This window comes from Siniperca chuatsi, linkage group LG5, assembly GCF_020085105.1.
Source record: "Siniperca chuatsi isolate FFG_IHB_CAS linkage group LG5, ASM2008510v1, whole genome shotgun sequence".
In the NCBI taxonomy this organism is placed as follows: Eukaryota; Metazoa; Chordata; class Actinopteri; order Centrarchiformes; family Sinipercidae; genus Siniperca; species Siniperca chuatsi.
The window spans coordinates 19,494,322-19,507,661 of NC_058046.1; the positions used below are offsets into that span (position 1 = coordinate 19,494,322).

Below are 13,340 nucleotides of genomic sequence, written 5' to 3' on the forward strand. Positions count from 1 at the left end.
TCACACGAATCTAACTTTTGTGTTGCAGTTTCTCAATGTGACCGCTGGAGGGCAGTAAAATCCCGGGATCCTGACCCCTTTTAACAAATGTTACACTATATGTAAATCACTTGGATTAGGGGGATGAGGATATTATTCTCAGGACTAAGTTAATGGACATTTAGACAATCTGTAAATAAAAGAAACAGACTTTAACACAATACATAAATTATAATGTGAATAAATTGAGTAAATCGGTGGCAAGATATAATAGATTTGTTTTTTCAGTGACTTCAGGGAAAGACAGAGACAGAAAAAAAGCAAATATTCATTATAAACAACAAAACAGCAGTTTGATAACAACGTGCATATTATTAATACACTTATTACAAAAATGACAATGAAAACCATAAAAAATATTCAAAATCACTATCACTATCTGTATTTTCCCACCGAAGAATGTGGAGTTGCAGACTTGGACTGTGAACAATTAGCAATTAATAATGTCTGTTAGTTCATAGTTGCTTCAGTTTGGTCATTGTATTTTGAAAGTATTCCCCGGAAGTCTTGTCATGTCTTCATTAATGACTGTGATTAATATAATGCTTTGCAGTCCGTCCCTGTGACCACTGGTGGGCAGTGAATACTCGTGATCTAATCAATTTTAACAAATCATACTAAGCTATATCTAAATCTTGAAATAGTATTTTGAATATTTTAATTTGGGGGATGAAATTTCTGTCAGGACTGAGATCATTTTGTAAATCTAGACAAGAGGTAAGACAGTTTTTCAGTAACTTCGGGGGAAGTGGGTGTGATATGGACATATTAAACATCTCTGTTACAGATGTTCAAACCAACTATTTTCATTTTTTGTTTGACTTGAATATTATGCTCTCATGACAACCATCAACCCACAGCGTCAAGGCACACTTAATAGCATGTGAACACTTCCGGTAAAGACACTGAAAATAAAATGTTTGAAATTAGGCAGACGTGATTCTGGTGCATTGAAGCAGGGAATCGATCGGTACATCTTGCCGCGATACTTTTGCTTTGAAAGGTCGATATAACGTGTCGAAACGTCACTTCCGCTAACTTCCAACTTTACGTAGGTTTCCACACAAGCCTTTCCGGTTGCACAGGTTTGAAAGCAGCTGATTTTCTGGATGCGTTTTATTGCCGTCAACTTTTTATTTAACGCATTTTCGTTACTTCTGTTTCATACTTTTGTAACAACATCTCACTGGTCGAGGTCTGAAGTATTGTCGTTCTCATTGTACACGTTATGATCAGAGTGTGACGGTTAGGACACCAGAAAGTGTGGGGGGGAGCACTCCGAGAAGGAAGCGGCTAACTTAGTTATGATGTCACCAGCTGACAGGTGAGGAGGCATTTTAATAATTGGGACCTTATAATTATGGATATTTGCTTTGTAACTGTGAGACAAGTTGAATTAGTGTATACATTTAACCGAAATTGTCGTCAGCTTTAGCCACTCGACGTTAGCTAACGTTAGCTGGCGGTTCTTATCTCCAATCCTCTCAGCTGACAGTCAGCCACTGCCGAGCTGTTAGCTAACAACGTTAGCCGACACTCAACTCTCATAAACTGTTATTGTGCTTTTAATAAGGAATTTAATTTGAGGTAAAACACCAGACTGGCAGTTCAGCTTCTTTTAGGCTATTGGCGCTCTGCTGTAGTATTAGATATTGTGGAAAAGTTTCCAAATAGCGTAAACAGTTAATAACCAGTCACTGCCAGTTAAACTTAGCATGGTTAAGTAGTTAAAACACAGTGATAAATTGTTGGACAGCATTTCCTTAAAATAAAGAGCAGTCCTGCACCAGTTAAAGCAGCGTTTTGTCCCTGAAAGTCTGAGTGCAAATTTATTTTTAACTTACTGGATAACAAAGTAGTTGGTAATTTACATAGTAATTTTATTTTTCTAAAATTATTAATATACACAACACTATATTCGTCTGTTGTCAAGTGTTTTTGATTCTTGTTTTCTACTGTTAATGAAAGTAGTTTTCATAGAAGCAGAATCAGACAATATCTCAAATTAAACAGTTTAGCTAAAATAACAATTTTCATCCCCTTAATGGCAACACATTTAGAAATCATAACGTTTTGAACATGGGTAAAGAGTGTTTGTGGGTTTTAATGTGCTGTATTGCAGCATTGTGTGTCCCAGTCGACTCTCTGCATGATGCATGAACAGCTCCGAGTAAAGACGCCTGAGGTTATGTGCCAAGTTTAGCACGGCCAGGCTATAGTGAACAGTAAGCTTGTGAGATTTAGGCCCCTGCAGTCAGAAACACAGGACAAACTGAGTGTCTTTTAAAAAATAAAAATAAAGTAAACTTTTTAATAAATAATATTAGATCTACAGAGTATATTAAACAACATGTTATGTCCAATAGGTGGGAGTAGCATATGAGAGAGTTCTACAATGTGGACAGACAAGCAAAGAGGAATCCGAGTTTCTCAGGAGGAGCTGCTCTGCAAGAATGCCTGTGGGTATTATGGAAACCCTGTATGGCAAGGCTTCTGCTCTAAGTGCTGGAGAGAGAGAGCACATCCAGCAGCAGCCCCGAGACAAGACACAAGGTAAACACGACGCTTATGACAATCATTCGGACTCAACGAAGCAGATAGATCTTTTAGTCAGCTGTAATGACACTGGTATGATATCAACACAGTGGTGTCAGTGATGGATTCTTATCATAACATCTTAAAAGCAGCACACGATAGAAACTTTATAGTTACACCATTGATGATCACCTGAATAGACATTGGAGGACATTGATATGCATATTAATTATACATATTAATAAGAAAATAAAATTACAATAAATACTAAATGCTTTAATTTCTGAAGTTAAAAGTGCCTACTGGATATGCAAGTCTAACTACGTTAACAATGAAATAATTGCTAACACATATTAAGTAACTATTAATGGACTCATCAGCTTGACGCAACTTAAAGGTCCAGTGTGTAACATTTAGGAGGAGCTACTGGCAGAAATGGAATATAATATTTATAAGTATGTTTTCATTAGTGTATAGTAAAAATAAGAATCGTTATGTTTTTGTTACCTTTTTAGAATAACCGTTTTTAGTTTCGCGGCCACTGTAGTTTCTCCTACACGCTTGGAAGGGGAGGTTGAGGTGAGCGGTGTTTCAAACCGCAATTTCAACGCAAGATGCCACTAAATCCTACACACTGGACCTTCAAGTGCTTTTGGTTTAAACTGGCTTCAGGTTTGGATGTCTAATGTTGTCATTCCTTGTAGGCCGAGCAATGATGGAACTCCTCCCACCTTCTCCAAATTTGAGGAGAAGAAAAACATTGAGAAAGGTCGTCGAATTAACACAATGAGGAGACTCTTCTGGGGCAGCCCATCGCCTTCAAAACGTCAAGGTAGTTCTTTCAGCTTTGTGTATTTTTTTATTCAGTGTTCTCAGTTTCATCAAGTCAGAAAAGTATCTGCAAAATGTTTGGTTGTGTTCCCTTAGGGTGAAAAATCCCTCCATCAGCTTCTTTACCAGATTTGGTTCAGACACCAGCTGTATTGCCTAAAGATCAAGAGCAAAGGCAACACAATGATGAAAAGCCTTATTCACAACACAACTAAAAAGAAGTGTAAACAGTTTACGGCTTGAAGTGCACACTGCTGCTGATTATGTGTCCCATGATCCTACAAAGTCTATTGAGATAAAAGCAAAAACCTTGACTTACTGACCTTTTTTGGTGGTCTGTTAGCAAAATAGTAGATTGTTTGTATTGAATGTTTCTTCCACACTGTCCTGAGGCCTGTCTCATGAAGCATAAGAGTTAAATGGAAAAAGAGCTTCAGCTAGCTGTAGTTATTTTCATGACAACAAAATCCAGGAAATACCAGGCATTTTCCTTCATTGTCTAATGTACAAATAGGCCTCCATGTGCATATGTATGGGTAGTGTAGTGCTCTTATCCCTATAAGGGATTGAACCTTGGTATCTGGTCATTTCTGCCCCTTCTCCACCTGTGTGCCCTATTGATTCATTAACCAAATGCAGTGATAGGCCCAGTGTTTCAACAAATGTAGCCATTCTGAGTATGGATTTTCAGTCTTAAAACAAGTTTATCTTGAATAACATCCACTTGTTGTCCCTCTAGAGTCTTCTGAAAGCTATACAAATGTGTTAAAAGCCTACCAGAGCCTTGAGCCCGGGGACTTTACTGGTTTCCTAAAGATACTTCGGAGCCCTTCTTCCCAGCGCTTGCAGTCCCGATGTACAGCTTTCCTCAACACAATGGAGGCTTACCATGTAATTATCTGTTTAAAAGTTTAACATTACAGTTCTTATAACTTCTCTTTGATATGTCAGATGCTTTTCTGATCATAGTTTCTCTTCATCTTTACAGGATCTGCCGGTACAGAAGCAATCAGATCTTGTGCAAGATTTCTACCAGTCCTTCGCTGAATATTTTAGCAGTGAGTACAGATCAGTTCAACACTTCTTAGTCTGTTTATTCTGAAGACGTGAGAACGTGGTCTTTTTGTTTTCAGGTTTTCCTGAGGCTCAGGTCACTCAGATAATGGAGCATATAGAGAAGTTAATAATGACACGGTTGCACAAATGGGTTTTCTGCCATGACAGCTGTGATGATGAACAGAAGGACCTGGCTCTCCAGAGAAGGATACGGTAAGCCTTATATACAAGTCACTTGTGTTGTATGTGATTGAAACCTCCAACCTGAAGCCCTGTTTGACACTGATGTCTTTACTTTGCAGCTCCTTAAACTGGGTTACTCCGCAGATGCTGAGCGTACCCTTCCCTGATAAAAAGACTGCAGACACAGGCGACCCCTTTCTGCCTGCTATAACAGGTGATTTACAACTTCAGCACTGAAAGGAATAGTTTGACGTTTTGGGAAATATGCTTATTCACTTTCTGGAGGAGAGTTGGATGAGAAGATCAATATTACTCTCACGTCTAACCATTGAATATGAGGCTACATAACCCACCTTAAAACAGCGCAGTCATTTTTACAAGTTTTTTGTATGGATTAAGCAAACGCGATACAACTTGTTAATTAGGTTAGCTTTAGAGCTGCTGGTAGGCAGATTTTGTTACCTTTGGACAGAGCCAGGCTAGCTGTTTCCTGTCTTTATGCTAAGCTAATTGGCTGCAATCTGTAGCCTTATATTTAATGGACAGACATGAGTGGTTTTGATCTTGTTATCTAACTCGCAGCCAGGAAGCGAATAAGCAGTACGTTTCCCATACGCTGTAAACATCATTAATTATGTTTAAATTAATGCTAGTCTTTGACATTTTGTCCTGCTCTCTATTTTTTTAACAGCTATAATTGAAATGGATGCGAAACGAGCGCCTCAGGACAAACTTGCATGTGTGTCCAAATGCAGTCAACATGTCTTTGAAGCACTCTCCACCTCGAACAGTGAGCCCGCTAATGCTGATGACTTCCTGTCAGGCCTGATTTATGTTATGCTGAAGGCCAATCCACCTCGCCTACACTCCAACATGCAGTATGTGATTCGTTTTGGTCTCCCTCACAGTCTGATGGCAGGAGAGAGCGGCTACTATTTCACAAATTTGGTGAGTTTATTGCAAAGTTACTCATCCAGCGAGTACACCACAGGATGCTGTGTAACGAGGTCAGTTGATCAGTCATGCATTTTGCCCTTGTCCCCCTGTTTTAGTCTTGTGCGGTGGCCTTCATTGAAAAGCTGGATGGACCAGCACTCAACCTCAGTCCAGAAGAGTTTGAGGGCTACATGCTGCACCAGCGTGCTCCCTCTGCAGGAAACAAGAGGCTGCAGGTTGCCAGCGACACACAACACCTGTTAGAAGAGCTAAAAGGCAGACAGGAGACGCTGGACCAAGGGATGGATGCTCTCAACGTGCAACTACAAAAGTGGGTCCAAGCAGTTCATTCACAACTTGATGAGGCAACAGCCCAGTTTGCTGTGGTGCAGAAGGAGATAACAGCTCAGGCTGAGCTCTCACAGGCTTTTTCATCCCCATCTCATGATTCATCACTGCAGGGGGATGACAGAGATCAGTCTGTGCTGGTGCTTACAGATCAACATGTCGAAAGTCCGAAAGATACAAACTGTTAGCTACATTATCAAAGACACCTAATCTGGTACTTGACTCTTTAATCATCAGCACTAATTTATGTAGGCTGCAAAACAAACGATGATTTATATTCCAATGCCACATTTGCACAAGTTACAACCACAGAAAGCTGGGATTTATAAACCAGTTCAACATGAAGGAAAACGTGTTGAAGGAAACTTTTTTGCATTTGGTATCACAGGGCAAACAGATTTTTTTAATGACTTTGAAAATGAAAATTATTTGCACTTGTATCATGTTTCAGGACAAAGGCCTTTAAAAATAGAGTCCAATTTATAGAAACCGGTGTGATCAATATTAATATTTAAGCACTCAGGGTACACAGCACTTAGGGATATCACATAACACTTCAAGAGTGCTTATTTAATATTCACTTTTTTCTATTAGTGTATACCAATGTGCCTATATGTAGACCACTGTGAAATTAAAAAATATGCTACAGGAGAAAATGTTTGAGGGTAGTTGTAGACCACTACAAGTCGGGGTGTATTTAGTCAAACCATGTTTTTCAGAGCTGTGTAACTGTTCTCAACATGTTGCCTTCACTGTCTGTACGAAGATGAAATACCTGGTGCAAAATGATTTGTAACACATTTTACAGTCTCTGTTAGTGTGCTGAAGGTATGTGTTGTTTACAACTGTTGAAATGTTTCTGAAGTAATTAGAGGGTTTATGTTATAATTAATGATTGTATCCAATATTATATTAAAGTTGACTTATATGATTTAATATTATGTGTTTTTGTGTTTTCCTTTAGTGAATTTTTGAGCAAACAATTCTTTGTAGAACATTTAGTGTACAGTTTATTTTTTGGGAATTTGCTTGTTTGCAAAGGGAGTCATGTATTAAAATACCAGGTAATGTACATAGTTAAATTCAGTGCTTAACTGATTTTGATGTGTTTTTGAATAATGAAAATTGACAGTAAATGTATGTGTTGGAGAATTGTATTATTTGACAGGGGTGCATTGCTGTGGGAACTGGAACAGAGGTTTTGTTGACTTTAAATATGTTCAATGTTGGTAAATGTATCATGGAAAGGAAATGTTTGGTCAGTCAAAAAATAAAGCTTCATTACTTAAAGGAAAAACTTAGTATAACCTTAAATATAAGAACTTTTTACTGAACATGCTCTTCCACTGCTTAAGTACTAATAGTTATAGTTAATTACTTATACTATTACATGTTTTTATACAATGATACCTACTTTAAACATACTATACATACTGTATATTAATAATGTACTTAACTGTGAATGTGACAAGTAGAAGCAGACATTAATATTAGCAGTCAGATTTGTACTGTTTTTCTTTAGAAAGACCGTCTTGCGAATTAAAAAAGGGGGTTGGTGGCTACAAAATTGCTAATTTAAATTTTATTTTGATCGGCCGGTTGGGGGCAGTAAAGCGCCTACCATAAATTTGACAGAAAGAAGAAGAACGCACCTACTGCGTTACCGGAAATATCATCCTTGGTGTTGGACCCGGATGTAGCTTCAATACAATGTTATCCCCCACCCGTTTTGCGGCAGGTCCCGCCCTACTGTGCTGTGATTGGCTATTACTCGTTACTTTGATGCGTCTCTGTGATTGTTTCAATTGTGACCAGTGTCAGGTGGAGGAGTCTGTTCATCAGAATCAGAATTGGGTTTATTGCCAAGTAGGTTTACACCTGGTTTACACATAGAAGGGAGTTGCTTTGGTATTTTAGTACAATAAACATAGTAAGTAAAAAATATAAAGAAAGAAAAAGCAAGTAGGCCTACTGAAAGTCAAGAAGCATAAATAGAAAATAGAAAATTGACAAGATATGAAATATGGATGGACTCGATGATGGCGGTGCAACATCATTGTCTTTGGCGGGTTGAATTTCTTCCGCTGCAGCAGGAAGTACATCCTCTGCTGGGCTTTCTTGGTGAGACTTGAGGTCCTGGGTGATGATGGTGCCCAGGAAGCCGGTGGGGCTGGGTTCTTCCTGTAATCTACAACCATCTCCACTGTTTTGAGAGTGTTGAGCTCCAGGTTGTTCCGACTGCACCAGGTCACCAGGTGGTCAATCTCCCACCTGTAGGTGGACTCATCCCCAGCCTAATGAGGGTGGTGTCATCCGCAAACTTCAGGAGCTTGTGACTGGAGGTGCAGCTGTTGGTGTACAGGGAGAAGAGCAGAGGGGAAAGGACACAGCCTTGGGGGGAACTGGTGCTGATGGACCGGGAGTCAGAGACAGTCGTTAAGTCCTGTGGTCCTTGTTTTTTGAGAACAGGGATGATGGTGGCAGTTTTGAAGCAGGCTGGCACATGGCATGTCAGTGCTTCAGGGTGGATGGATGCTTTCCAGGGTTTCTGCCTCTTAAAAAGTCTGTTAACGTCCCCCTTATGGATGGAAAGAGTCATCACTGTGGTAGGGGAGGTAGAATAGGTGGGCTGGTGCTGGTGGATGGAGTCACGGGGGATGGAGTCAGGACTGTCCCTGTCTCCACTCCTGAACACCTCTGCCTTTTCCAACCTTAGCTGTCTGATGACCCTGGTGCATGTTGGTATACAGCAGTCCTCACAGAAGCTGAAGTAGGACATCACAGCTGTGGCTAGTACAGTCCAAGCACGCCCTGAAGGTCCATCCATAGCTTGTCTGTAATCATGGAGTGTAATATGAACAAGAAAGGCAAAGGATGCAAGAAGATCTCAAGAAGGCTGGAATTCATACTCGTAATATAAAAGCATTAATGAACCTGTCAAGTGGAGCAAAAAGTGGAATTTTCTTTGATTTTATCAGAGAAACAGGATTAATGGATTGACTCTAATCTCTGATCCATACTCCGAAGCAGTAGGTGGCGGTAATGCACCTAATATGCTGATTGCCAACCGCCGTTGAAACCCAAAACAAGACGACGAAGAAGAAGAAAAAAGAAGAAGAAGAAAGAAGCAGCAGCAGCAGCAGCAGCAACAGAAGAAGAAGAAGAAGAAGAAGAAGAAAAAGAAGAAGAAGAAGAAGAAGAAGAAGAAGAAGAAGAAGAAGTGATGCTATCTGTGAGCGCGAGTGTAGTTAGATATCGCCGGTATGGAGAAGAAAAAGTAAGTGTCACATAGTTTTGTCTTTTAATTGAAGTGACTTTAAATGACATGTTTAGACTTTATATAGAGCTGAATATATTATCTAGCTTGCAACATTTTTAATTACATTTCTTCACACATTAGCTATGGGGTGCTAGCTATTAATACATTTAATAATAGTTGTAGCTTGGTGAGGAAGCAACTGACAAGTGACCTAGCTAATCTTTATTTCAATCAAATTTGTCTGATTATACTGATAAACACAGCAGACTAAAGTTATTTTTCATATTAAAAGGGTAGAAAATCTGACAAATCGCCTCAGCAATGCTGAGAGGTTTCACTGCACAGCTCCATCCGCGAATATAGACCAATACCCCGAATTGATGGTAAGTGATTTGTCCACATCATTTGAAACACCCTGCTAAAATAAAGAGTTCAATCCAGCTGTCAATCATTTGTATCATGTATTTGTATACCGGCTGTTTAAACTGAGGCTCATCTGACAAGAAAACATTGTCCCGTGATCAGTGTTTACTGAGATATACAAACTCTTGAATGTTAGTTTTCAGCCGAGCTGTGGGCATATTTCATTTGGTTTCTTGATAACATCATGTTGTCTGTGTTGAAGGACTTTTTGCCAAAGGAGTATCAATACCACATATGCAGTTACAAAGCAGTGAACGAGGGCAGTGACCATACGGATTTTGAAACCACCCTACGGATGACCCTCAAATCAAAGGAGGAGATACTGGTGTGGTTAAAGTCAATGCCAGTTACATGGAGAGTGGACTACACCAGGCCTACCAAAGGCTCAAAGATCATCTTCAAAGTAGGTCGTTCACTTGTTCTTTACAGAGTTGGTGTTGTGGCAACGTTTCTGGTTATTCATTCAATTTTCTTAATCAGCCACTTCTTTCAATATGAAAGTTTGAAAGGGGTCGAAAGGTTATTTCTGATTAGTATCCATAGTTCGTCGAAGGGCAGTTGAAAAGTTATTAATGACTTATATCCAGGGGTGAATAGTATTTCATTAGAACTACTTTATAACTTAAGTACTATTGTTGAGTATCTGTACATTACTTGATTACTTGGCTGTAAAGATATGTTTTACTTGCCCGTTACATTTAAAACCAAAAAATGTACTTACCTCTCCACTACATTTGGCCACAAACTCATTGATCACGCAGTATTCCTCTCCCGACTAAAACCACCATTCACCGAGTTCAAACAAAATATAGTAAATGTATAAATTAGGACCTAATACAATGATTGATTATTTTTCATTTTGTTGACATTTACTCAACATCATTATGTCTGTATGTTTGTACTTTTACTTTGGTAACCCTTTTAAGAGGACATACTTTATGACTTTAACCCAAGTTTTTGTGATTAGTACTTAATACTTTCACTTGAGTCACTCAAGAGACAAAGTAACTGTATTTTAACTTGAGTGAAGACTGCCAGTACGTCCTCTAATAATTTTTTCCATAATATTTTAGACAGAATACCGCTGCCAGCGTAACACCAAGCCCAGGGCAACACCAAAGAATGGCAGGGTGTCCAAAAATACAGATTGCCCTGCAAAACTTAAAGTCACCCTTGCACGCACTGAGGTCGCCTGCGGACGACAGAGCAGGTCTAACAATCCCCACTTAATTTCCTAAGCACTGCTTGTATTAATTTGATAATGTATGTCTGTACATATCCGTTTAACAGAATGATTTTTGCTCTTTTTCATCCAGAAGTACCGATCCTCACATTCCGGATTACCCCACACTTGTGGACATCGTGAATGTTCACAACCATAACATTCACGTGGCGGATACTGTGCGTCACCAGGATGTGCACAGCAAGGCTGTAGAGCAGCTCACCAAGTTGTTTGAGGCTGGGCACTCGCCATCCTCAGAACTTGATGTTTTTAAGTGTGATCTGCAAGTTCAACTTGGGAATGATTACATCTACGAGCATGAGGCTGATGAAACACTGGAAGGTCAGTTTAATTAAAATGATATGTTCACAGTGATGCATATAAATATATATACATTATATATATACATTGCTGATTAAAAATACAAGGTAATCCATTGCCCTGTAAGGACATCAAAGCTCTTATTTTTCTGCAGCTGTTAGAGTCAGTGCACAGGAGTGGAACTCCATGAGCCAGGAGTTTGCAGCAATGGTGCAGAGCAGTGAAAGATTTCAAGTGGCAGGATCAGCATTCTTAAAGGCCTTCAACAGGCTGAAGGGAAATCCCTCTATGATGCAGTCGGCGATGCACATGTTTGGACGCTGTGGTGGAGGCAGCCTAGCTTCAAAGCGAGCAGGAGCTCTACGGCGGGCAGCTAACCAAGCTGGGCCAAGCATAGCAACACAGCCCTCTGTCACCCGCCGAAAGGTGAAGCTTGTGAGTAGACATCGACTCACTGCTGGGAGGCTGAAAAGAAATTTTGCAACCGTGGACCATCGTTACAGCTACCCAGAAGGAGTGAAGTCTGGGACTCACAGCTTTTCTCAAGCTGTAGAGGTGTGTCACAGCAACCCAAAATAATGGACGCTCCAGCACCGCGCCCCTTACCTTCTCCCCCCTCCCCCCTCTCCATAGAGGCTGGACGCTCCACCACTGCCCCCCTCAACCCATTACTCTCCTGGAGTTCTTTGTATATAGTTAATTGTATATAGTTCCTTTTACAAACCAATGCAAAGGGGGTGTACAGTTAACTGTCTATACCGGTAGTTCCTTTACCAAGTGGAATGGCTCCTATACAAAGTGGTTTATAACTGTGTTTAACTTACTTAACCAAGGTGGTGTATAATCCATTTACAAACCTAGCTATACCAAGTGATTAAGTTACTTACTGCCTATGCTTTTTTGTAAACAATCTGTCATCAGTCACTTGTTTACCTAGATTACATATGGTGCACTGCATTTTTCAGGGTGTCTAGTACCCCAGGATTTTAGTAGTGTGTCTGTGGCCTTGTTTTTACAACATAAAACATGTCTGTAATTTGTCATACCTCAACTCTCTGTTTGTACTAATTATATGTAGAATCAACATGCCTGTTTCACTGCCTGTACTGTGGTGGGTTGAAGGAATAATGTGACGGCAACCAGCGTATTTGTCACAGGGTGACTGACAAGTGAACTTGGGATGTACAGAATGTCGTGGTATTGGTGCATAGTGCTGTTTGGTTGCCTTGCTCTATCTATTTAAACTCCAGATTTAAGGTGTTTGGAGGCTGGCGGCAGGAGCCGTGGGGGACCCGAAGGCAGCCGAGCGTCATCATCTACACCTTGTGGACCTGAGGCTCTTCTCATTTCTCTATTTTGTGCCACCTTGTCTCCTCTGTCCTCTGTCCTTCTGCCTGCAACACGGAAAGCGATCTCAGGGCGCCATCTTGAAGGATGTCTCAATTCCTAAAATGCATCGAGAGGAGGCTTTCTGGAGGAGCTATGAGCGAAGATGCACAGGTGTATGCTTTGCAGAAGTCTTTTGGGCACCTGTGACGTATAAAAGAGCCGTGACAATGGACAGATGATGCCACACGTCATATTTAAGTCGCTTTAAAATGACGGCTCCGGTGCAAAAATGTCTCATTTTGTGGAATGCCTGTTGCCTTGACTCCTCTCCTTGTGTCTCTTCCTTGCCTCCTCCGCTCGCATCTCAGGTGGGAGGGACTAAGGCGCAAGGAGAGGAGGCGAGGAAAGGAACTGAGGATGTACAGAGAGAGAGAGAATTTTATATATTATTAATAATATTTTTTTCTTTTTGTATAAATAAAATTGTGCTTTTTTGGATTAATTCTGTCTCCAATGCACCTACAGTTGCTCTTCACTTCCTACCTGGGATCCTCCCCATATGATGGTGTGGCCTAGCATGTGTCCCTAGGATGATAGAGATCCTAGGTGCTCCCTCTTCTGTGATTTATTGCATTCATTTTCTAGTTGGTCTTTATTACGAAATAGGAAAGATCTGATTAGTTAATTTACCACACTAATACTTCTGAGGGGCATAATAAGCATTGCTTATGGAACGCTTTAAAGTGGGCATATTATGCTTTTTGGCTTTTCCCCTTTTATTGTGTTATATCTTTTTTGTGCATGTAATAGATTTGTTATCTTGTACAATTCTCCAACCCTTTATTTTTCTCGATAGCA

General features: G+C 40.1%; 2 protein-coding genes across 2 annotated transcripts; both read left to right on the top strand.

The window, feature by feature from the left end:
- Positions 1–1,076: 1,076 nt before the first annotated feature.
- Positions 1,077–6,864, top strand: LOC122876275 (rab5 GDP/GTP exchange factor-like). The gene is made up of 9 exons (XM_044196367.1): positions 1,077–1,363; positions 2,406–2,592; positions 3,279–3,406; positions 4,145–4,296; positions 4,394–4,463; positions 4,539–4,674; positions 4,764–4,858; positions 5,336–5,592; positions 5,697–6,864. The coding sequence occupies exons 2-9, from the start codon at positions 2,435–2,437 to the stop codon at positions 6,114–6,116; spliced, it is 1,416 nt and encodes a 471-aa protein (XP_044052302.1). The 5' UTR covers positions 1,077–1,363; positions 2,406–2,434; the 3' UTR covers positions 6,117–6,864.
- Positions 6,865–9,064: 2,200 nt separating this feature from the next.
- On the top strand, positions 9,065–12,984 carry si:dkey-75a21.2 (uncharacterized protein LOC794385 homolog). The gene is made up of 6 exons (XM_044196368.1): positions 9,065–9,205; positions 9,480–9,570; positions 9,813–10,013; positions 10,684–10,820; positions 10,927–11,174; positions 11,308–12,984. The coding sequence occupies exons 1-6, from the start codon at positions 9,192–9,194 to the stop codon at positions 11,730–11,732; spliced, it is 1,116 nt and encodes a 371-aa protein (XP_044052303.1). The 5' UTR covers positions 9,065–9,191; the 3' UTR covers positions 11,733–12,984.
- The last annotated feature ends 356 nt before the right edge of the window (positions 12,985–13,340 follow it).